At 46.6% G+C, this 24,928-nt stretch overlaps 4 protein-coding genes across 8 annotated transcripts; 1 reads left to right on the forward strand and 3 right to left on the reverse strand.

The window, feature by feature from the left end:
* Positions 1-6,227: 6,227 nt before the first annotated feature.
* LOC114785719 (zinc finger protein OZF-like) lies at positions 6,228-10,642 on the reverse strand. 3 transcript variants are annotated; one of them, XM_028972251.1, is made up of 6 exons: positions 10,134-10,642; positions 9,242-9,374; positions 9,077-9,159; positions 8,832-8,907; positions 8,437-8,635; positions 6,228-7,646 (listed from the first exon to the last, which is right to left on the reverse strand). In XM_028972251.1, the coding sequence occupies exons 1-6, from the start codon at positions 10,316-10,318 to the stop codon at positions 6,619-6,621; spliced, it is 1,704 nt and encodes a 567-aa protein (XP_028828084.1). In that variant the 5' UTR covers positions 10,319-10,642; the 3' UTR covers positions 6,228-6,618. The 3 variants fall into 3 exon arrangements, with proteins under 3 accessions (XP_028828084.1, XP_028828086.1, XP_028828085.1); XM_028972253.1 differs by having other exon boundaries at positions 9,242-9,361; positions 10,029-10,275; XM_028972252.1 differs by having other exon boundaries at positions 9,242-9,361; positions 10,134-10,222.
* A 135-nt stretch (positions 10,643-10,777) lies between these two features.
* Positions 10,778-12,833, reverse strand: LOC114785762 (zinc finger protein 611-like). Of its 2 annotated transcripts, none has more exons than XM_028972337.1 (5): positions 12,618-12,833; positions 12,446-12,531; positions 12,279-12,342; positions 11,985-12,195; positions 10,778-11,908 (listed from the first exon to the last, which is right to left on the reverse strand). In XM_028972337.1, exons 1-5 carry the CDS (start codon positions 12,789-12,791, stop codon positions 11,178-11,180), a joined length of 1,266 nt encoding a protein of 421 aa, XP_028828170.1. In that variant the 5' UTR covers positions 12,792-12,833; the 3' UTR covers positions 10,778-11,177. The 2 variants fall into 2 exon arrangements, with proteins under 2 accessions (XP_028828170.1, XP_028828169.1); XM_028972336.1 differs by having other exon boundaries at positions 10,778-11,914; positions 12,618-12,827.
* A 4,473-nt stretch (positions 12,834-17,306) lies between these two features.
* LOC114785765 (zinc finger protein 805-like) lies at positions 17,307-21,172 on the reverse strand. Of its 2 annotated transcripts, none has more exons than XM_028972342.1 (5): positions 20,724-21,172; positions 20,531-20,634; positions 19,504-19,576; positions 19,211-19,421; positions 17,307-19,134 (listed from the first exon to the last, which is right to left on the reverse strand). In XM_028972342.1, the coding sequence occupies exons 1-5, from the start codon at positions 20,829-20,831 to the stop codon at positions 18,404-18,406; spliced, it is 1,227 nt and encodes a 408-aa protein (XP_028828175.1). In that variant the 5' UTR covers positions 20,832-21,172; the 3' UTR covers positions 17,307-18,403. The 2 variants fall into 2 exon arrangements, with proteins under 2 accessions (XP_028828175.1, XP_028828174.1); XM_028972341.1 differs by having other exon boundaries at positions 17,307-19,140; positions 20,724-21,161.
* Positions 21,076-24,829, forward strand: LOC114785726 (zinc finger protein 501-like). Its single transcript, XM_028972264.1, has 5 exons — positions 21,076-21,637; positions 22,325-22,428; positions 22,511-22,592; positions 22,718-22,838; positions 22,991-24,829. The coding sequence occupies exons 1-5, from the start codon at positions 21,458-21,460 to the stop codon at positions 24,049-24,051; spliced, it is 1,548 nt and encodes a 515-aa protein (XP_028828097.1). The 5' UTR covers positions 21,076-21,457; the 3' UTR covers positions 24,052-24,829.
* Positions 24,830-24,928: the final 99 nt, after the last annotated feature.

The following is a 24,928-nucleotide window of genomic DNA, read 5'->3' on the forward strand; positions in this document are numbered from 1 at the left end:
GGCTCAGCAAAGGGAGCCCATCCTCCTCTAGTCAGCACTTGATTACCCTGAGATGATCAGTGGGATTTATCCAGGAAATATGGCGTATTGCAGTCCAGTTGGGTATTATGATGTAGTGTTGAGGTAGCATTTTAGAGTTCTGGCCAATCTTCAGGAAGATGGGTGGTAATAGCCTAGTGGGTAACACACTCACCTATGAACCAGAAGACCCAGGTTCAAACCCCACTTACTACCATTGTGTCCCTGAGCAAGACACTTAACCCTAGGTTGCTCCAGGGGGGGACTGTCCCTGTAACTACTGATTGTAAGTCACTCTGGATAAGGGCGTCTGATAAATACTGTAAATGTAAATGTAAAAGATGGGTAAAGGTCCCCATATATGATTTTTTTGTTGTTGCTTTTATATCGGTCTTGTTGGTCCCCTAATACTGTATCTGAAGTCTCTTTCTGAAATTCAGCCGTGGTGCAGAATTACAGCCACTTTTATCCAGTCCCACAATGAGATTTTCCCAGGATGCGCCGTTTCCCGTGTCTGTAGCTTTAAATGCTGATGAGGATGAGAGAGGCGGGATGAGGAGAGCGGCCTGTAGAAGTTGATGCGGGCATTCGCGGAAATGACGTCATCAACACCGTTCACCAACCACAATGTTTAACACAGACAGGAAGTCGTGTTTTTCCACAAAACATAAAGCCCCTTATGACAACATAATCATTTATAATATTCCACTCACTTATAAACCGTTGCCATCACCTTTTTTACGAATGTTCAATAGCTTTATTCAACTATCAAATAGACAGTCAAAATAAATTAATTAGATACAACCCCCCCCCCCCCCCCCCCATAGTCTGCTACAGAACTAAACTTTTCCAGCAGTAGTAACTACTGTAGCATTACTAACGGTGAGTAGAGTGTTGACTTTAGTCCAGATTTAAATATTGGAACTGTGTCTGATTCTCGAATTTTCCTTGAAAGGTTGTTCCAAAGATTTGGGCACTGTAAGCAAATGCTCTATTTCCAGAAGTGACTATGCATTATTGGGGTACAGCAAGTAGGACTTCTCCCAGAAATTAGGGTGCTTTGCTCAGTGGCAGATTGTGATTCAAACTGGCAACCTTCTGATTATGGGACCATTTCCTTAACCACTAGGCCACCACTGCACCTGATCTTAAGATCAATATGGTACTTAACTGGAAGCCAATGCAGAGAAGACAATGCAGGAGTAATGTGTTCATACCATCTTGTGCATGTAAGAACCCTGGCTGCAAGTCAGAGCTTAATCAGGGAAACAGCAAGGCAACCAGAAAACAGAGAATTACAGTATTCCAGTCTAGATGTTACAAGTGCATGTACTAATTTCTCTCAGAGATCAGAGATGGAGAGAAACTTCCTAACCCCAGCAATATTTCTAAGGTGGAAGTACGCCGTTCTGGAAACTCTTTGAATATAACAGTCAAATGGCAGATTAGTATCAAAGGTCACAACTAATTTTTTTTACTGATGTAGTAGGATGTATATTCTGTTAATTCGCATCTTGCACCTTTAGGACCAATCACCAAAACTTTATTCAATATTATCCAAGTTCAGCACAAGGAATTTGCGGGTTATCCAGTCTCTGAGGCCTTTTACACAGTTTTCCATCTTAGAAAGGTGGTGAGCTCTTGACCGAGATGTACATCTGGGTGTGGTCTGCATAAAAATGAAACTTTACTCTATGAATCAAATGTCCAAGAGGCCGAATGTACATTGCAGTGTGCTGGTGTGTTCCTACTTCATGGGAATTGCAGGTGCCTTCTCCTTGTAAGTCACTTTGTATAAAAGAGTCTGCCAAGTAAAGTAAAGTAAAGTACAATGAGAATAACAAAGGGCCCAGTTCTGAACCCTGTGGAACTCTATATTTCACTCTGGTTTTTGCAGAGTAGTCATTGCTCAGTCCTAAAAAATGAAAGCGGCCCAATAAAAATGATTTAAACCAGGAGATGGCTGACCCACAAATAACTTTCCAAGCCGATTAAATAAGATGTAATGGTCTATGGTGTCAAAAGCACTAAGGTCTAAGAGAACAAGCACAGAGATAAGAATCCTTCTTCGGGAGCTGTATCAGCACAACTTTGGAAATGAACTCAACTGTGCTTCCTGTGCATTGTTCAGGGTACAAACACACAAAACCTCTAACTATTACACTAAATCACCTCCCCCTTTCATCTGTATTCTGGGGCTCTCCCAATTTCCGTTTCATCCTGCACTCATCTTCACCAGCTGTGCAGTCACATGATTCAGCTCAGGATGTGAAAGGGAAGTGATTGTCATTGTGATACACAGCACAGCACATGGTGACACAACGACAGGGCCGCTACCACACACACACCAACATAAATCAGTAAATCATACCTGTACCTACACGGGAAGCAGTTGAAAACCCACTTGTTTAAAAAGTATTTCAGGCGAGTTTAACACATGCACATGCACACACAATGCACACACAATGCACTTAACAATTCCCCGGCATGTTGTTTTCCTGACAAGATAGGCCTTATCAGGGCTCATAGTTTTCTAACTCAAAATCTATAGAAACCGAACGAGAATTGGTGTCTTCCTCTTGTAAGTCGCTTTGGAAGTAAAGTAAAGTGCCTCGCGTGGCTCCGGCCATCACACTCTGACACTGACATCACTGCCACCTGGTGTAACTATGGAAACGTTAAATCTTCAGAAATCTTCACAATTATGCCAGTTATCCACATCATGTCTGGCAGCATACGTGCAACCTCCCTGCCAACCAGCTCCCCAGGTTTATCAGAGCTGCATTTTGTGGAATCTGGATCTCTGTATTTCACCACGGACTGGGAGGAGTGATGACTGGACCAGTGGAGATATGAGCTCCCCCTCAATCTGATATTAACACCGATATTAACTGAGAGTCTCCTTTGGTCTCCCAAAGCAGGAAAACAGGACTTCAATGGTCATTCAGTCAGCACTTCATGCTGAACCTCTGACTCCCTGGTTTGGGAGTACAATATAAAAGCAGCAAAAAATAAATAGCATAAAGACTAAGTATAATATAAATAGTTCAATATACAATCAAACAATCCAGAAATAATGTGGATGAGTGTATTAAAAAAAAAAATTGTGGCCTTGTACAATTGTGGCCATGTACAAAGTTTGCTGCTTCTGTATTTATTATGCTAAGTTGCATAAACTCCAGAATGTTATGAAGAGTGATCAGATGAATTGCAAAGTTCCTACTTGCCATGAATATGAACTTAATTCCATAAATACATTTCCCCTGCATTTCAGCCCTGTCACAAAAGGACCTTCCGAGATCATTTCAGTGATCCTCTCGTTAACACAAGTGAGAGTGTTGTGTAGCAAAAGGCTGGAGATCATTCTGTCCTGCTGATTGAGTTAGAATAGCAGATTGGATGCGTGTGATGCTTGAAATCACTGTTCTTCCTATGTTAACCATGGTTACCTGCAAGGAAACACGTGCAGTCATCATTGATGAACTGAGGAGAGATGTTCAAATTCAAATTTTATTTGTCACATACACAGTCATACACGGCATGATATGCAGTGAAATGCTTTAGCGGCTGCTATAGACCACAGTATTGCATATATTGCAAGTATACAATGAACCAATATGCAAATATTGCAAATATAACCAAATATTACACTTTTATGTTTTTAACATAAAATATGTGTAACAGGTAGGGTGAAGGTAAAGTAAAAAGTAAAAAATGTGTGCAAGAGTAAAAAATCTCGGCAAGAGAGTAAAAATTTGGTGCAAAAGTGTAGTGAAGAAGGCTTCAGGGCGCCCAAGAAAGTCCGGCAAGCGCCAGGACCGTCTCCTAAAGATGATTCATCTGCGGGATCGAGGTGCCACCAGTTCAGAGCTTGCTCAGGAAGGGCAGCAGGCAGGTGTGAGGGCATCTGTACGCACAGTGAGGAGAAGACTTTTGGAAGATGGCCTGGTGTCAAGAAGGGCAGCAAAGAAGCCACTTCTATCCAAGAAAAAAAATCAAGGACAGACTGATATTCTGCAAAAAGTACAGGGATTGGACATCTGAGGACTGGGGTCAAGTCATTGATGAAGCCCCTTTGTGATAGTTTGGGGCATCTGGAAAAACTGGTTGTTCGTAGAAGAAAGGGTGAACCCTACCATCAGTCCTGTCTCATGCCAACAGTAAAGCATCCTGAGACCATACATGTGTGGAGCTGCTTCTCATCCAAGGGAGTGGGCTCACTCACAATTTTATTTCTTTTATTTACAACCTTTAAAAGTTTCTGGTTGAAGACCAGAGGCTTAAGAAGCTGACACATATCCACGACTCAGGTGACAGGTGGCCATACTCAAGGGTAGACCATGCCACTGATAAGTATCTGTTATCTAAGGTCAAGGCTGCCAATTACGCAAGGACAGAATGCATACTGTAACATTAACTCCTTTGAAGAAGCTTGGCAGGGTAAGATAGTGGCGTAGGCAATATGGGCAAATGCTGAGGGTGCCAGCCATCCATCCATCCATCCATCCAGGGGGCGTCACAAACAGAGAAAAAAGTATAACATTCCTCTATTCTTAAAACTCACCTTCTGCAGAGGGACTATTGAGATCATTCTGACCAGCTGCATCACTCTCTGGTTTGGGAACGGCACCCTATCAGACCGCAAGACTCTGCAGAGGATAGTGAGGACAGAGCTTCATCCGGGCCCACACTGCCAGACTCTGGAAGAGCTTCATCCCACAGGCCATCAGACATCGGAACACTCAGGGACTTTCCTCTTTTGACTGACCAAACACACACTACCTTCTTGTATGTTTAGAAAATAGTATCTATTAATGACTGTTCCCTTTTGCACTATTTTTACTTCGTACATTTTGTTCGTTTCACTAGTTCAGAGCTCTCTGTCTGTCTTCTTGTCTTGGTTGCCTTAAATGTCACTCTTGCACTGCCTGTGTCCCTTTGTGTTGCCCGGTTTGTCGATGTTGTACTTTATGTCAGTATGTAACACCAGGATTCCTTTCACTGTGTTCTGTCTAACATGTATGTAACTGAAATGACAATAAATCTCACTTGAACTCAAACTAGCTGGTATTAATGTGTCTTAATATGAAAAGAACAAGCCCACATTAATTTACTTACTTATTGTGCATATTTGTGCTAGTAATAAAATGGCCTAAAAAGCTTCGAATTGCCCAGTTCACATGAAAGATTTTCATCTTTTTTCTTAATTAAACAAGAGGTCCACTTTGTGGCCATGGTCCACTTCCTTAGCCGCTAGGCCACCACTTGATTGGGTTTGTGGATGCATGTCACAATTGTAGTCTTTTGTTTCATTCAAGGACATTAAGAGTAAAATGCTTCCAGGACTTTCAAAGATACGGTTTTCCCATTTAACGAGTCTTATCTACAACTGCGGGTGGCGTCTGTGTTGGTAATTCCCAGATGAGATGTTCCAAAAGAGAGTCACACAGCAAGTTATATGGAATAAAGTGTTTTAAAGTGTTTCAGAACAAATCTTTCAACATGTTGCCACTTTCAGGCCAGGTTGTGTTTTTTTTTTTTTTTTTTTTAATGCTCAACAGTTGGGTCTTTATTCCATATGCCTACATCTCTGATGTTCTCCTTATGCATGGTTAGTCCCGTAGTCTCGTTTTGGTGGGATTTGTTGGAGGTGTTGTGTAAGACGCATTCATGAATGTCAAATTCGCTACTTCGCCTATTGGAATTCTATTGGATTAGACCACTGACTTCTGCATGTTTCAGTCGAATTTGAGCGGATGCAGACTTGGGATTGCATTTGTGATGTCCACTGATGCCCCATGAACCCCGACTGGATCAGGTTCCATTTGTTCAGAATATAAGGACATAGTGGCCGTGGCCAGGGATCTTTATTATAAAAAAAAAACAAAAAAAAACACTTGAAGTTCATCTTCTGGGTGTCAAAAACAATGGCTGGGTGGGTGTCCAATAATACAGATACTTTCATCCATTTCAGTCTTTAAATCCAGAGCCCAATTGTAATTCTGGACAAAAAAGAAATTCTCTTGTTTTGCTGCCCAGGATCTGGTTATTCATGTTAAATTCATGCTGGGATTTCAAAGGAACACTAGATTGGATCACAGTTATCCAAACACAAATCCGGTTTACTAGCACTCTAAATGTAACCCACAGCGTACCCTACAGGCTATGTAAAGAACAACCAGGCAGAAAACATTTTCTTTGGAAGGAACAGAAAACACCACACGAAACAAACATTTTAATTTTTATACAGCCAGTTTCTCATATTGGAACAGAATCCCAAAAGGCTTCCAGTCCAATTTCCTGATTTATTTTCACCACCACTGTCAAAATCTGAATGAATTATTTATCATCGGGAAACGCCCTTTGCATTATGATCAGGATTCTCCTGTTTTTTTGGGGGATCGAATGTGTCCAGGCCCATCACCCTTGGTGAGCAGTGGGCAGCCATGACAGGCGCCCGGGGAGCAGCGTGTGGGGATGGTGATGTGCTCGGTGGCGCCTCAGTGGCGCATGGGGATGGTTCGGGGATTCAAACCGGCACCCTTGTGATTACGGCCCCCACCGGCCCAGCATTCCACACGCCTCGTTTATTTCAGCGCACTACGAGTCCACTTTCGGATCCTCCACGTGTGCTCTTTTCAGGTGAGAGTGCAGGGAACCCACGTAGCTGAAGCTCTCCATGCAGATGGTGCAGCTGTAGGGCTTCTCGCCGGTGTGGACCCTCTGGTGGGTCCTGAGGACGTCGGGCCTCGCGAAGGACTTCCCGCAGACGGAGCAAAGGTGAGGCCGCTCACCTTTATGTCGCAGCGCGTGGTTCTTCAGGGTCGTCGGCTGGGCGAAGCTCTCGCCGCACTGCTCGCACGCGTAGGGCTTCTCGCCGGTGTGCGTCCTCTGGTGTCTTTTCAGGTGCTGGGACGAAATGAACGTCTTCCCGCAGTGGGGACACAGATACGGCCTCAGTCCAGTGTGCTGTCTCTCGTGCTCGATGGTGTGGGACCTCTGCTTGAACGTCTTGTCGCAGAACGAGCACTTGAAGGGCCTCTCTCCGGTGTGGATCTTCTGGTGCGTCTTGAGGGTCTCCAGCAGGTGGAACGTCTTCTCGCAGTGGACGCACGCGTGCGTCCTCTGGGCGGAGTGCTTGCGCTGGTGCTTCTTGAGGTACACCGCGTGGCTGAAGCACATGCCGCACTCGGAGCACTGGAAGGGCTTCTCCCCGCCGTGGGTCAACTGGTGATGCCTGCAGTTGACCTGCTGCGAGAAGCGCTTGCCGCAGTCGGGGCAGCCGTACGGCTTCTCGCCCGTGTGGGTCCTCCGGTGGGCGGCCAAGTTGCCGGCGTGCGAGAAGGCCTTGCCGCAGTCGCCGCAGCGGTGTTTGGACGCGGAGTGCGCCCGCTCGTGCTTCTCCAGGTGCGCCGCGTGAAAGAAGCCTTTTCCGCAGCGCGGGCACGTGTGCAGCCTCTGCCTGGCGTGCCTCTTCTCGTGTGCCCTCAAATGCCCCGCCGAAGACAAGGCTTTTTTGCACAGAGAGCAAGAGAAAGTCCTCTTCTTCTTCTTCCTCTTCCTCTTCCTCTCTTCTGGCCGCGTTGGAAACGGGCCGTCGGAGGAGCTGTGATCCGGTTCAAAGTCACCTGAAAAAGAGACGCATTGTCAACGTTTTTTTTTTTTTTTTAATTTCCGTGGACCAACAGGAGAGATTACGATTATACCGGCGTGAAACCACTTAGTTTCGGCCGAGAGCAAAAACCAATTAAAACGACTTGTAATCCTTAAATCTACAGTTTATCGGTCTTAAAAATACTGCAAACCCAAGAAATCAAATAAAACAAGCCTTCAATATGTCAATAATCTGCCGGTCGCTGCCAGGTGCGGCGTGCGTGTCGGGCAAGTGGTACCGATTGGGTACAGACAGCACAGGATATGACCAGGGGAGTACTGGCCTGGTGCAAAAAAAAAAAAAAAAAAAAAAAAAGTCATGATTGATGATGATGATGATGATGATGATGATTTTAGCAAATAAAATCTTGGAATTCTGGAAGGACTGCATGGTCTAATACGAACAAACAGTCTACAGCTGAATATATAACATTTTAGGATTTTCTGTTATCACTCGCATCGTACAAATATCCGGTATTTCACACTGGCCTTGTGGGCGTGACAGAAAGTCCACTTTCAGTAGAATTGGCCAGGTATTGTTTTATCTGTTATGCGGTTCTGCTGTATGTTGATGTTGATCCGTATCCAAGTTTATTATTCAACCTCCTGCTGCAGTTCCTTTGCTCTGGACACATTAAATTTACTTATCAAAGTTATACACCATAATATATACAGTCTAGCGTCAAATTTAAATATCGCAATATGAATTTTAAGCCATATTGCACAGCGCTACCAGTATTTTTTTATGTATTTTTTTTTACGCACCATCACTGTTCCGGTCAGTGCCTGCCTCACCCTCCTCCTCAACTCCTCCTGGGGATCGTCGTGTTTTGTGATAGTCCACCAGTTTGACAGAACACATCTTCAGAGGGAGCCGTGACGGTGGCGATCCTGCGCCCTCACGGTCAGACGCGGGAGGTTCCGCACTAGACAGTGGTGGCTGGGCTGGTGGGTCTGTACACACCTACAGAACAGCCAGATGTCAGAAGAGCACAAAGGGGACTACAAATTGTACTGCCATCTGCAGGACTGTGTGGTCAAGGGATGTAGAAATAAATAAATAAATACATTTTCAATCCACCGCATGACACGGATACACAAAAAAAAAAAATCCACAAAATTTAACATTCTTTAAAATGCCGTAGGGTGTAAGAGGGTACCATGGGCTGAACTTCGCTGCTTATGGGCTGTGATGTCTGCAGGCTCTCCCGTAACTCCGTTGCATGCTGGTACTTCCTACAGAGATGGATAAAAGTTCCTCAACACTTGTTACTTGCAAACAAGACAAGACATTGTGTGATCAGACATGAAGCTACCTTTCACCTGCCGTCATTTTACTCTCTTCAAATGAGCACATTTCACGCAGAAACTGAAAAGCCTGCTCAGTGCCCGAATCAGTTCCTACCTACTCTGCAGCTCGAGCTGCTCCTGCAGCGTCCGCAGTTCCTTCTGCAGACCCCGCACCTCCTCCCTCAGACAGCCGATTGTCTGACGGAAGCAGATATTTCCACGGTCAGTCCCACAGACGGTTAATAAACCTTGTTATCAAATCTCTCTTTGAACGTCCAACCTCGTTGGCTTCTTTGAGTCTTTGCTCCTTCTCTTCCAGCCTCTGTTGGAGACCACAAGGCTCGACTTGGACGCTCACGGTCACGTCTGTTTCCATCTGTAGGTCTTTCCAATCCGAAAGCTGCAGAGAGATGCTGGCTCACATAAATATAACATTACGCACATGTAAAACATTCGATGAAGTATATGTAACGTGCGTAATATGACGGTCTTCTTATTGTTATGTATATCTGGTGTCAGACTTAAATTTCTGACTTTTCCACAACTTTAACTGACCAAAAAGCAGAATTTCCACGTCCTCCCGTATAAAGAAACTTTATAAGATTAAAAACTGCATTAACGTCACAGCTTGGCGTGTGGAATGGAACAAACCAAAACGTTGCCTGCGTCCCAGACATCCTCTACATGCAGCTTTTATTTTAGTCCTTAAATTCCTCATTTTCAAGACAAATTTTGTGAAATGTACTCTTGCCCGGCATGTTTGGTGAGGACACCAGTCGACGCAGAACTTGGCAGAGATTTGGCGTTCTAGAATGTTGCAGGTAGAGGTTTTGACCCAAGATGCGTGAATACGAGTCAGGTTTTGGCTACTGCACAGCATGCTGTTCCCAAAATTCTCAAACTTGGCACCCAAATGATGAAATTCCCTGACTTTCTCCGCCTGGAACAGCCTGTACTTAAGTCCCCTGGCCCGTGGGAAGCCGGTGGAGTGTTTAAATGTTTAGTTGGAAGACTGCATTAGAGAGACATAACTGGGTGTGTTCGCGTTCTGCACGTCGCTACGAGACCTGCGCCTCAGAAACTTCACAGAACTTCTGCAAGAAACGAGCCGGACGAGAGGGAGACCGGACCGAGATGACAGCGTCAAATTAACGCGAGGAGAAGCAACGTACTGCCCCTGTGGCGTCCGGACGGGAAGGAAGGCGGCCGTGAACCCGGCGGCTCCGATCCACTCCGCGGCTTCCTCTGCGCTACGCGGCGCCGACGGGGAGGAGGCCGCTGTCGCCACCCGGCGGTTGGAGGAGAAACGACAGGGCGTTCGTAAGTGGGCCAAAATATTTTCAGCAGGTGTAGCCATTCAAAAGCCGAATATCGGATTCATACAAAGTACTGAACACGCTTTATTTAATGCTTTGCAGAAAAGCTTTCTAGACGCCTCTTGTATGGAAAGACCAGTCGTCTGCACTGTTCAGGAGGGATTATGGCCCATTAGTTATTACTGATCTAAAAACGTGTATTACTTTAATAAATAATGTGTCGTTTTTATGTCCATGGTATCATGGTGTAAGTGGAATGGGTGGGAGTAGCCTAGTGGGTAACACACTCGCCTATGAACCAGAAGACCCAAGTTCAAATCCCACTTATTGGGTCCCTGAGCAGGACACTTAACCCTGAGTGTCTCCAGGGGGGGACTGTTCCTGTAACTACTGATTGTAAGTCACTCGGGTTAAGGGTGTCTGAAAAATGCTGTAAATGGATAAAGGATTGTGCATTTTCTAGTTTGAAGTTCTATATGCTAAATGGAATAAAAGACAAATTCATTTTAATCAGTGTAATATCACAATGCCCATTATTAGTTATAAGCCTTATGCCATAAAACGTATGCCAAGGTCCCCTGGCAGGAAAATGTGACTTGGTGAGAATATTTAACATGGTCCTGCAGTGGCTAGAAATTATGTCATCTCCGCAAATGCCCAGTCAGCTTCTATAGGCCGCTCTCCTCCTCATCACACGCGGCTGAATTACGGAAATAGGGGGCCACTAGGGCCGATATAAAAGCAAAAAATCTTCATGTCAGGGGACCTTTAATATCATGATCTTGAAATGATAACATCCTCTGTATGCGAAAATTCACAATATGTTGCATGCACACAAACATGTAAGTGACAGAGACATAATTGGGCATAAGGCATCGGAGACTCTGACGTCGCGGGGGACTACTGAAAACCTTCGTAAATCGAGAACAGGCGCGGACTCAGTCCTGTGGTTAACCTCTCATTCTCTCTGCCCTGGGACGTCTCTTCCGGCCTCTGCTTATACTGTGAAAACTTGTCCGTCTTCTCTGAAGGATGGGTCAGCATGTGCCTCCTGAGATGATCCTGCAGACTGAACGCCTTGCCACAGCGGAGGCACTGGTAGGGTCTCTCTCCCGAATGCGTCTTCACGTGTTTGTTATAGCTCCACGGGTACAGGAAACATTTCGCACACACTTGGCACTCGAACAGGCTTTCTTTGGTGTGCCGCCTGTAATGAACTTTGAAATCCGACGAGTCGGTGAACACCACCTCGCACCGAGGGCAGACGTACGTCTGGTCCCCCTCGTCTAATTTTGTGTGTATGGAGATGCAGTCCGACGTGGCAAAGTCCACCTGACAGTCGGTGCACTGGAGCTGCAACTTCTCGTGGTCCTCCAGAGTCAGGAAACTGAAGAAGCTTTTCCCGCACTGTGTGCACTTGTACGGCCTCTTCCCAGAATGCCTCATCTCGTGCACTTTAAGGGACCACGGCGAGCACAACGTCATCCCACACTGGCAGCAGGAAAATGTCCTTTTTGTGCGGCCGCGCCTCTCATAGTTTTTCTCCTTTTTTATTTCCGTTTCGTCGTCTTGCATCTGCTCTTCAGCTTCGGAAGAGCTGTCTTCGTACTTAATGACGAGGGGGTGGTCTTCTGTATCTGGGGGAGAACAACGGTCAAATTTCAACAGGTACCCACAGAACACAGCTCCATCCAGACGTGCACTCACCACCGGCGTCATCACAGACGCCATCGTCTTCCTCGTCTGCGGGTAAAGCGGCTTTCCTGTCGGCCCCTAATAAACTCCCACAGTCCACCAGTGTCACCGACAAGCTCTTCAGGGGGACAGGTGACTCCTCTCTTTTGAAACGGTCAGGTGGATCTGTGAAGCTCGCTTCTGTGGCGCATGAAGTGGAAGAGCTGGGCAAGTCCGTAAACCCCTAGAAAGCGTTTAGAGGCGTTTACAAGTCACGTGGATCCGTGGATTAAAGTAAAGCAGAAAGAAAGTGGCCGACGGAGGTACCGGTTCAGTTTTGATCTCGACGGGCAAGGACGGCTGCAGTGATGAAGTTAACTCCTGGCACACCCTGTGGAGGTGAACATTACTTTTTCGTTATTTTTCTGCCCTCCCAGAGCAGAACTTGTGTGTTTGTTGAACGCAGCCCGCGGTTTGCGTCCGGCGGTTCCTACCTGCCCTGGAGCCCCAGGATCCGCGACTCCCGGCTCCGCAGCTCCTGCCGGAGATCCTCCACCTCCTCCCTCAGGGCGCTGATCAGCTGGCGCGGGGGACCAGAACACAGGCAGTCAGCGGGGGGCAAGTCGGGTGCGGAATTCAGTGCTTTGACAACATCAACAATCCCACCTCGTTGGCCTCGGAAAGTTTGTTCTCTTTGTCCTCCAAAGACCTATAAAGCTCCAGCACCCGCGTTTTCAGCAATCCGTTCGTGTCCATTTGCTCTGTCGACTCCATGTCCTTAATTAAATAACATTTAATAAGAACGTTCCTAGCCTGTCCTGCTTCGCGGAACGTGGGCATTAAACCTGTTTACGCTTCGGCTCGATGAGCGCAGCGCCCCCTGTCGGCCTGGAAGAAGCTTGTCCGCGAAGATTGATTGGTTTGGGGGAGGGGGCCAAAACAATGACGTCAGGAGCCGGGCTGTCCGGCTTTACCACGTGACTGCCGGTTCAGAGTTTGCCGCAAGGTTCGAAAGCAACATAAACCCCATCAGTCAGTTCAGTTTGGATATTAGAGTTTCGATAGCATTTATATAGTTTGGAGATACTTTGGAGAGTTGAGAAGGAGAGAGAGACAGAGAGATTTTGAAGATTTACGAGCGTGAAGAGAGACAGATAGGTAGCTTCATTTCTGAAATTCAAATGTATTTGTCACATACACAGTCATACACGGTATTTACATTTAATGCATTACGCTAGACGCCCTTATCCAGAGCGACTTACAACGTTTTTTCATGTTACCAATGGAATTCTGGTTCACTAGGGCCCCCAACTATGAATACAATCTTTTTATTCACTCTGTTGTAGATTCTATACATAAGTCAGACAATAAGAAGGTTACAAGTTCATCTAAATATTCTCTAAAGAGGAAGGTCTTGAGCTGCCATTTGAAGGTGCTCAGTGACTGAGCTGTTCTGACCTCGAGGGGAAGTTCATTCCACCACCGAGGGGCCAAGACGGAGAAGAGTCTAGATGAGCGTCTTCCTTTTACCTTCAGAGATGGAGGGACCAGGCGAGCAGTACTGGAGGCTCGGAGTATACGAGGTGCAGTGCGAGGTGTAATAAGGGCTGTGAGGTAGGATGGTGCTACTCCATGTTTGGCTTTGTAGGCCAGCATCAGTATTTTGAACCTAATGCGTGCAGCTACTGGGAGCCAGTGGAGGGAACGTAGGTGGTGTGGGAGAATCTGGGAATTTTGTATGAGTTGTAGAGGTCGGATGGTACATAGTGGTAGACCAGCTAGAAGGGAGTTACAGTAATCCAGTTTTGAGATTACTAAGGACTGAACCAGTATCTGGGTGGCCTGGGTTGACAGATAAGGAGGGATTTGTTTGATATTGTAGAGAAGGAATCTACATGAGCGGGAAAGATTGCTAATGTGAGTCGAGAAGGAGAGTTGGTTGTCTATTGTTACTCCAAGGTTGCGAGCTGTTGTAGAAGGAGAGAGCTGTGAGTTGTCCAGGTAAATAGCAAGATCCTGATGTGGTGAAGAATCTGCTGGAATGAATGTTAGTTCAGTTTTGGTGGGATTGAGTTGGAGGTGATGGGCTGCCATCCAAGACAAGATGTCAGTTAGACATGCAGAGATTTTGGAAGCAGCGTGTAGATCTGAGAGAGGAAAAGAGAAGATGATTTGTGTGTCATCGGCATAGCAGTGGTAGGATAATCCATGTGAGGAAATGACCTCACCAAGTGAGGACCTAGTACTGAGCCTTGAGGGACACCAGTGGAGAGTCTACGTGAGGCAGAGGTGGATCCTTTCCAAGTCACTTGTTAAGATCGGTCATCAAGATAGGAAGCAAATCACTGCCATGCTGAGCCCTGAATTCCAAGCCTCTTCAGGATAGACAAGAGAGTAGTGCGTTATGATATGCAGTGAAATGCTTTTGCGACTGCTATAGACCTCAATATTGCAAGTATTCAAGTGGAACCAATTTGCAAATATTGCAAACATAACCAATATTACAATTATATGTTTTTAAACATAAAATATGTGTAATCGGTAGGGTGAAAGTGTACAAATGTGTAAAGTGAAAGTAAAGTAAAAATTTGTGCAAAAGTCTGGGATGATTGAGTCCAGAAGTGATTGAAAGTGCTGGAGTGTATTGGAGTTCTATGATGTGTTGTGGTTGTTGAGGGCTCGGACAGCCTGCGGGAAGAAGCTCCTCCTCATTCTCTTTTTGTTGGACTTCAGGGAACGGAAGCGCTTCCTGGATCGCAGCAGAGAGAAGAGTCCATTGTTGGGGTGGCTGAGGTCCTTCATTATCTTCCTGGCCCTGGTCCAGCACTGCTTGCTGTAGATCGATTTAAGGTCAGGGAGCTTGGTACAGATGGTGCATTCAGCTGATCAAACAACCCTCTGTAGGGCTTGCCTATCCTGCATGGTGCTGTTCCTGAACCAGGTTGAGATGTTTCCCTTCAGGGAATATAAAAATTGATAACATCTTATATTTATATATTTATATTTGTGGCATTTGGCAGACGCCCTTATCCAGAGTGACTTACAACGTGCTTTCAAGTTACCATCGATGAAGAGATCAATTCCGGTTCACTAGGACCCCAATTATGAATACATCTATTTAATTCACTCTGTTGTAGATTCTGTACACAAAGTTCAACAACAAGAAAATTACAATTTAATCTAAATATTCTTTAAAGAGGAAGGTCTTGAGCTGTCGTTTGAAGGTGCTCAGTGACTGAGCTGTTCTGACCTCGAGGGGAAGTTCATTCCACCACCGAGGGGCCAAGACGGAGAAGAGTCTAGATGAATTTTTTCCTTTTACCTTCAGAGATGGAGGGACCAGGCGAGCAGTACTGGAGGCTCGGAGTATACGAGGTGCAGTGCGAGGTGTAATAAGGGCTGTGAGGTAGGATGGTGCTGCTCCATGTTTGGCTTTGTAGGCCAGCATCAGTATTTTGAACCTGATGCGTGCAGCTACTGGGAGCCAGTGGAGGGAACGTAGTAGAGGGGTGGTGTGGGAGAATTTGGGACGGTTGAAGATCAGTCGTGCTGCTGCATTTTGTATGAGTTGTAGAGGTTGGATGGTACATAGTGGTAGACCAGCTAGAAGGGAGTTGCAGTAGTCCAGTCGTGAGATTACTAGGGACTGAACCAGTAGTTGGGTGGCCTGTGTTGACAGATAAGGGCGGATTCGTCTGATATTGTAGAGAAGGAATCTACATGAGCGGGAAAGATTGCTGATGTGAGTTGAGAAGGAGAGTTGGTTGTCTATTGTTACTCCAAGGTTGCGGGCTGTTGCAGAAGGAGAGAGCTGCGAGTTGTCTAGGTAAATAGCAAGATCCTGATGTGGTGAAGAATCTGCTGGAATGAATATTAGTTCAGTTTTGGTGGGATTGAGTTGAAGGTGATGGGCTGCCATCCAAGACGAGATGTCTGTTAGACATGCAGAGATTTTGGAAGCAGCATGAAGATCAGAGGGAGGAAAGGAGAAGAGGAGTTGTGTGTCGTCAGCATAGCAGTTCTGTACATAATCAACTTGCTGTAAGGTACTACCATCTTGTGAAAATTATCACACAGAACACACCCAAACAGTATTATATTACACACATATGTAATAATTTATGTAGAGTAATTATATACCTGGCCAGTAGGTGGTGTCATGTGCACATGAAGAGTCGGGAAATTTACATTTACAGCATTTATCAGACGCCCTTATCCAGAGCGACTTACAATCAGTAGTTACAGGGACAGTCCCCCTGGAGCAACTTAGGGTTAAGTGTCTTGCTCAGGGACACAATGGTAGTAAGCGGGATTTGAACCCGGGTTCTTCTGGTTCATAGGCGAGTGTGTTACCCACTAGGCTACTACCACCCTGAAACCTTTCTTGAACAAATTGACTAAAATGGTTTGATACGTCATGAGGCGTCGTCTCACCATCACAACCTGTAGGGTACAAGCATGTTACTATAGTTCAATGGCAGTAACGAGACTGATTCATCTTCAAATCAGGCGAGCTACACAGAACATTATGAGGGTGGTAGTAGCCTAGTGGGTAACACACCAGAACCAGAAGACCCAGGTTCAAATCCCACTTACCATTGTGTCCCTGAGCAAGACACTTAACATACTTCCTTATTTTCCCATGGCTTTTAAGTCTTTAAGGGGGTGGTAGTAGCCTAGTGGGTAACACACTCACCTATGAACCAGAAGACCCAAGTTCAAATCCCACTTATTGGGTCCCTGAGCAGGACACTTAACCCTGAGTGTCTCCAGGGGGGGGGACTGTCCCTGTAACTACTGATTGTAAGTCGCTCTGGATAAGGGCGTCTGATAAATGCTGGAAATGGCAGCTAACTTAGATATGGATATGATTGATATGGATCTGAGTTATTTATCATTTCTATCACTTCTCCCGGTAGGGTGCCCTTTCTTTTTCTCCACGATTCTCCAACTTCTTGCTTTTTTTTTTTTTTTAAACAATGAATGATGTAGGGAAATTGTGACCAGTAAATACATAAAATGCATAAAAACACATAGAAGAGAACTGGAAAAAAAGGGCACCTGATAAATGCTGTAAATCACAAATGACTGTTTTTAATCATAAAGTTAAAGGTGAAACAGGTTCTGTGCTCTAAAATATAACTATTTCTGATGCTGAAAAAGTCCCCCACCAATATAATCAGCCATAAAATTAAAAAGTAAATTTATCTTGCATTATGGGATTTGGGGTAAAATTATTGTACAAATATGATAATTATCATATATCTGGCAACACTGATCATTAATTGAACATTTTACCTTGATTTTGATTAACAGTGAAAGGGTCTTTGCAATTTTAAAAGAACTGAAGGAAACAACTATTTATTGTTATTTATTGAATATTTCAAACGAATGAAATCAAAGCACAAATCACTTGAAATGAGAACATTGTATGGTGGAAAAAAATGCCGAAGCTGCTGAGCTTGCCCAGATTTGGCCAGAAAGTGATTCACCCAGTCGCTGTAAATCTGTCCAACGGAGATGCGTTACTCACAGACATCCCAAACTCGTCTGAATTCTAATCTGTGTTACAGCCATGCAGCGCAATGCATGGTGTGGAGTCATGTGACTCCATACGCAGCAGCGTTTTTCTTTTTTTTTTTTTATAAAGGCCCCCTGACATGAACATATATCGGTCTTATTGGTCCGCTTATACTCTATATCAAGTCTCTTGGTGCAGAATTACAGCCACTTTGATCCAGTCCCGCTGTGAGATTTCCCCAGGACGCTCCGTTTTGGTGTCTGTAGCTTTAAATGCTAATGAGGAGGAGAGAGGCGGGACGAGGAGGAGGGCGACCCGTAGAAGCTGAGGGAGGATTCGCGAAAATGACATAATCAACACCATTCACCAACCATAATGTTTGGAGAAGACAGGAAGTCATGTCATCTTTCCCCTTATGACGTCATAATGGGCTAAATTCCAGATCCGACCGTCTGAGCTGCCGTTCTCTGAACGATGAAGCAGAATGACCAAAGCACGCTTTACACCCATCGCCATTTCTAGCCACTGCAGGACCATAGACAGCCTCGGGGAACTATTATTAACATCAAATCATTTCACAAAGTGACATTTCCATGTCATGGGACCTTTAAGGTGACTGTATACGACATTTATATCATACCCAGCCACTGGGGACACAAGTGAGCGTGTAATTCTCGGTGCCAGTCCCAAGCCCAGGTAAACGGGGAGGGATGTGTCACAAAGGGCGTCCGGCGTAAATCTTTTGCCAAATCAATTGGAAGAAGCACATGAACACACATACGCACATGAGGGGAGATATTAATGGAGGAGGAAAAAACGGAAAGGCCCTTAACTCTTATGAATAGCACGTACAAGCGATGAAACTTGCCAAAGGACGTCCAAACTTTTGCACGCTATGGATCTTCTTCTCAAGAGTGTGACTGACGGCGAACTACTGAAAACCTTCGTAAAGCGAGAACAGGCGCGGACTGAGCCCAGCTCTCAACCCCTCGTGCTCTTTGCCCTGGGACGTCTCTTCCAGTCTCTGCTTGTACTGTAAAAACTTGTCCGTCTTCTGCAGAGGATGGGTCAGCATGTGCGTCTTGAGATTGTCCAGCAGGCCGAACGCCTTGCCGCAGCGGAGGCACTGGTAGGGTCTCTCTCCCGTATGTATTCTCATGTGTTTGTTGAAGTTCCACGGGTACAGGAAGTGTTTGCCGCATATCTTGCACTGGTTGGGGCTTTCTTTGGTGTGCCGCCTGTAATGAGCTTTGAAATCTGCCAGGTCGGTAAAGACCTTTTTGCACCGAGGGCAGACGTACGTCTGGTCCCCCTCGTCTAATTTTGTGTGTATGGAGATGCAGTCCGACGTGGCAAAGTCCACCTGACAGTCGGTGCACTGGAGCTGCAACTTCTCGTGCTCCTCCAGAGTCAGGAAACTGAAGAAGCTTTTCCCGCACTGTGTGCACTTGTACGGCCTCTTCCCAGAATGCCTCATCTCGTGCACTTTAAGGGACCACGGCGAGCACAACGTCATCCCACACTGGCAGCAGGAAAATGTCCTTTTTGTGCGGCCGCGCCGCTCATAGTTTTTCTCCTTTTTTATTTCCGTTTCGTCGTCTTGCATCTGCTCTTCAGCTTCGGAAGAGCTGTCTTCGTACTTAATGACGAGGGGGTGGTCTTCTGTATCTGGGGGAGAACAACGGTCAAATTTCAACAGGTACCCACACAACACAGCTCCATCCAGACGTGCACTCACCACCGGCGTCATCACAGACGCCATCGTCTTCCTCGTCTGCGGGTAAAGCGGCTTTCCCGTCGGCCCCTAATAAACTCCCACAGTCCACCAGTGTCACCGACAAGCTCTTCAGGGGGACAGGTGACTCCTCTCTTTTGAAACGGTCAGGTGGATCTGTGAAGCTCGCTTCTGTGGCGCGTGAAGTGGAAGAGCTGGGCAAGTCCGTAAACCCCTAGAAAGCGTTTAGAAGGAGTTCAAACACACACAATACAAGTCAGGTGGATACGTGGAAAGAAAGTGGCTGACTGAGGTACCGGTTCAGTTTTGATCTCGACGGGCAAGGACGGCTGCAGAGTTTGCTGTGATGAAGTTAACTCCTGGCACATCCTGTGGAGGTTAAAAGGAGAGTGTTTATTTATTTAATGCAACTGATCGAAGAAATGTAAGTTGCTTGGGGGAAAAAAAAAAAAAAAAAATTATAACACTAAGATTTTTTTTCCCCCCACTGCTTGTTCATTTGAACTTTACCACATTTCATGCAGTCATAAAACAGTTCTGAGTATAGGTCAGTATCAAAAATTTGTCCAAAATGAATTTTAGTTTTTGTCATTATTCCAAAGGATGCAACCCTTTATTTTGCATGTATTGATGGCTCTGTACCCCATAACTCCTACGGGACACATTGCATCATTATCTAATCCATCAAGAGTCCTGCACTAACACACACATCCGGAAATTCCATATCCTGGTCTCAGAATCTCAAACGGGTTTCCTCAAACACACAGCAATCTCGGCCTTTCACTGCCAAGCCACCGGGCGTGCATTCATCTCCATCTCCTCACCGACAAGCGGTGTTCTATCTTTTAATCCTACTTCTCGAAACGTTCTACCAAAATTCCATATCCTGGTCTCAGAATCTCAAACACACAGCAATCTCAGTCTCCCACTGCCAATCCACCGGGCGTGCGTTCATATCTTTCTCCTCCTCACCGACAACCGGTCTTCTATCATTACATCCTACTTATCGAAAGGTCCTATGTTAAGTGCAGCACCAAATACTTGTGTTTCTGAGCTATCAGAACATACCTGTGGTGTTTTGGACAATAAATGTGTCGTAATTAACATTCAAACAGGTAAACCACTGGCGGTAGGACAATCTGATGGGTGTTTCTGAGCAATCACAACATACTACTCGTGGTTTATGGATAGTATAATAGCACAATTATTATATAAACAAGTTGCACGTCGCGTTTGTACAGCTAGCAGGAACAGTCGCCATAAAAATATGCTGCGGTAGGCAATTCTGCCGCGGTAGGACAACACGACAGAACACCCTCCTACCTGCCCTGGAGCCCCAGCTGCTCCTGCAGCGTCTGGATCCGCGACTCCCGGCTCCGCAGCTCCTGCCGGAGATCCTCCACCTCCTCCCTCAGGGCGCTGATCAGCTGGCGCGGGGGACCAGAACACAGGCAGTCAGCGGGGACCGAACGGACACTGGTGGGCGCGTGTGGTTGCGGGACGTCGGCCGTCCTACCTTGTTGGCCTCGGCGAGTTTGTCCTCTTTGTCCTCCAAAGTCCTGTAAAGCTCCAGCACCCGCATCCTCAGGAATTCGTTCGAGTCAATTTGGCGCGCCGACTCCATGTCCTTGCGGTTTATTATTATTATTATTACTACTAATAAACCTGCACTGCGACTCGACGCTTCCGCCCAGCCAGTCGCGACGACAGCCGAACCTCCCGGCGTGACACCCGGCGATATTGTACCGCAGAGTTCCGCGACGACCCACACTGTGTTAATTAAACACGACAAAGCAGCGCTGCTAACGTTCCTAGTAGCCCTGATACCCGAATACCGGCGGAGCGCACTGCCCCCTGGCGGACTGGAGGCCACAGCGCCACGGTATATTCCTCCGAGTGGACGACGCTTTACGTTTCACGGCGAAGGGACGTTCCATTAAACATTTCGTTTCGCTTGTTTGAATTTTCGTCTGTCGCGGAGGCCCAATGGAAGTCCCGCGGTCCCCGATGCTGCGTGCGCGGACTCTCCAGCGGACGAGGCGGCGCTGTGCGCCTCGTCGCACCGGAAAAGGCTGCGTTCACCCCACGCTGCCGGGACCAGAAGAAACGGGACGGGTTGTGATGAAGTCCACGCCGGAGTCGGTTTTAATGCGTGCCGACTAGCCCGCCGTCGTGGCCGCGTTGATGGCGCGCTTTCACACGCGGGACGCCCGAGGTGCGGAGCTGTGAACGGTACGAGGTGGAGTTGAAATGGAGCCGGAGCCGGAGCTGGAGCTGCAGGCGCAGGTCCGGAGGCTGGAGGAGTGGAAGCTGCGGTCGGACCGCGCTCTGGCCGAGCAGCGAGAGACCAACAAGCTGCTGGAGCTGGAGCTGGAGCACCTGCAGCGCCGGGTGGAGGAGAAGGAGCTGAAGCTCGCCGAGGCCGCCAAGGTGGGCCTAGCTGATGGTCTGAGTGAAATGGGTGCAGTAATAACTACGTGGGGGTATTGTGTCAAATATCGATGTTTTTGGTATACGAATTTAGTCCACCGGGTGGTGCTGTCGAGCGTTTTCTTTAGTGACATTTACGACCTCCCCTCCCGTAGATGGCGCTGTACTGCTGGCTACTTTACTCAACTAGCAAAACATGACAGACCAAACACGGCATCTTGTATTTCAGCTGTTTTTACATTATTCACCGACCTGTAGAATATCACAATATATCGTGATTTAATCGTATCGCGATACGTATCGTATACACGCCGATAGTAACAACAATGCAGCGCTGTGTTTGATTCTAATATTCTCTCTAAATTCTACAAACTTAACGATAGCTGCTATGTTTATCGTATGATTTGAATGTGTTTATTTATCTGCCGGTTCCTTCTGCAAAGATGAATTGCAACACTTTTTTTTTAAAATAATTTGTAGTGTTAATAATGAGTTTTGTTGCTTTGGTAAGCAGGTATTGTATTTTATCCGTATTTCTTTCAGGGGCTCAAAGCTGATGCAGCTTTTATGCGTTGTTGTTAACACAGTTCAATGGAAACCTAACAGTGTTAGCAAAGGAAGAGGAAGCCGGGTTATGAGCAGCCCTTTTTCGTGTGTGTGTGTGTGTGTGTGTGTGTGTGTGTGTAGACCATCAGCAGTCTACAGGATGAAGTGCTGGCTCTACAGAAGCAGGTCTACATTCAAGAGCCGGGCCTGCAGACCCAAATGCCGGGGACAGAGCTTCGTAGCAAGTACTGATTCGTTCTTACGCGGCTTAAGACTACAGAGTGAAATCGAAACGTTTCAAGCCCCGTCCCTTTTCGCCTCATCCAGGAAAGTCATCGAAAGATCTTACGTGGACCAAGAGGTGCAGATATCTGAGGCAGAAGGATCTAACAGCACAAGCGATGCCATGGTATTTACTTGCTTTGCGACTATGAAATTCAGGTTTTATGACACTATGTTGAAGGAAGTGTCAGCATTTTGATCTGTGCGTCCTAATACTATTTTTTTGTTGGTTTTATTAAACCTGTTGTGTAGGCGATTGAAGCAGGTGAAGATCAGGCGGAGGAACCGCAGATACTGAAGAAGTTGTCGGTGAGACTGGTGGACTGCCATAAAACCCAAAGCCAGTGTGACGCCGAGGAGGAAGTGGACGACTGTAAGTGAGGAACTTAAGCATTTATTAATCTAAAGGTCAAACATTTAACTTCCCACACAGCGCCCTAAATCTCAGACACTCACATCAGCATTATCCATAAATTCGTGACAGATCAAATGTTGATTTGTTAATAAAAATCTTTGCATTTCCAGGTGAAGCGCTTCAGGCTGTTCGTGAAGAAAACGAGACTGCAGAGCATGAAATCTCTCCGACGCCCTCACCGAAGCCAAAGAGCAAGCAGAAGAAGCCCACCAATAAGAAGAAGCTCCCCTGCTCTGACTGCGGCAAGACTTTCGCCCGACCAAGCTGCTTATTAAAACACCGAAAGCGACACGCCGAGTTCAAGTCTCACCAGTGCGGCCAGTGCAAGAAGAGCTTCTCCACGGCGCGCTACTTAAAGCAGCACGCCAAGACGCACAGCGGGGAGAGGCTCCACGCCTGCTCCGTCTGCGGGAAGAGCTTCACCACGATGGGCAACTTGGGCCTGCACCAGCGGAGCGTTCACCAAGGCGTGCGGCCGTACTCCTGCGGCGACTGCGGCAAGCTGTTCTCGCAGACGGGCAGCCTCAAGGAGCACCAGAAGACGCACAGCGGCGAGCGGCCGTACCAGTGCGCCCACTGCGGCAAGGCCTACAAGTACCCCAGGAGCATGGCGGTGCACATGAGGACTCACAGCAACGAAAGGCCCTACCGCTGCTCCCACTGCGAGAAGAGCTTCACCTCCACCAGCTACCTGAAGGTCCACGAGCGGGTGCACACGGGCGAGAGGCCCCACAAGTGCCCGCTGTGCGAGAAGCGCTTCTACACCAGGGTGCACCTGAAGGACCACCTGCGGGTGCACACCGGCGAGCGGCCGTGGCTCTGCCAGCAGTGCGGCAACAGCTTCCTGTCGGAGCAGAACTTCCGGCTGCACATGCGGACGCACACCGGCGAGAAGCCGTACAGGTGCACGCAGTGCGACAAGGCCTTCGCACAGACGGCCACGCTCAAGAAGCACATGCGGCTCCACAGCGGCGAGCGGCCCTTCCAGTGCTCCCACTGCGGGAAGAGCTTCTCCCGCTCGGACGTGCTCAAGACCCACTGCAGGATACACACCGGCGAGAAGCCCTACCAGTGTCCCCTCTGTCACAAGTCTTTTGGCCACTTAAGCGCCCTGCTGTCGCATAAGAAGACTCATAGCGAGAAAGGTTTCGCCCCCCAGTCCGGCGTGTGAACGCCATTTATTCTTTTTTTTACTATATATAATCGCATCTAATGCCGCGTTTTCTTCATTCGGTAAAAGTAGTATCAGTGGACCAGATTTTATGATCATATAACCATTTATATGAGCGTGTATGTGGCCACGATGGCCGCCAGCGTGGTGTTCACTATGTTGTGGCTGATTGGTTTCTGCATTAGACTGATCTCACAAACGTACATCACTGTTGTGTGTGTTTTTTTTTTTTTTTAACCATTATTATTATTGTTATTATTATTAACCATTTATCTGCAGCTACTTGGAACTCACGAAACATTGAAACCTGTGTGATAAGAGTCGTGCATAACGGGTTTGACTATCCTGCTGTATTCCTGCTGAATCATGAGATTTGTACAGCAATTATGAATATTTCAAATTATTTAGAGAATTACAGCATTTATGGGTTTATTCCCCATAATATGTGTGCTTTCAAGGTGGCCATATCACCCTTTTTGACTCTTTCTTACATTTTTGTGCAGCACTTGGCTTCTTGGCCCACAGGTTTTAACATTTGTTCGCATTCTCAAAAACCTTAAAGCTCTGGAAGAAGGAACAGTAAATGTATGGAACGGCTTTCGCGGTGTATGTTCCATGAGGGACGTTTAAAATGTACCACCTGCAATCCAGTCAACACTTGTTGTACCAGGTCGCCAGTCATGTTCCCATTTTCTGATTAGTGGATATTCTCCTGAAGATGATTCCGGTAGATATACATAAAGCATAAAAAAAAAAAAATAAAAAAATCTGAAATCCGGGTAGTGACTGGTTGTGCCTCAGGAAGCTCCTTGCCATAAATGTAGCATTAACGTAGATATTATATAAAAAGGGATTTCCTTTCTTACTCTGCAGGGTA

This window comes from Denticeps clupeoides, chromosome 3 (genome assembly GCF_900700375.1).
Source record: "Denticeps clupeoides chromosome 3, fDenClu1.1, whole genome shotgun sequence".
Taxonomy (NCBI): Eukaryota; Metazoa; Chordata; class Actinopteri; order Clupeiformes; family Denticipitidae; genus Denticeps; species Denticeps clupeoides.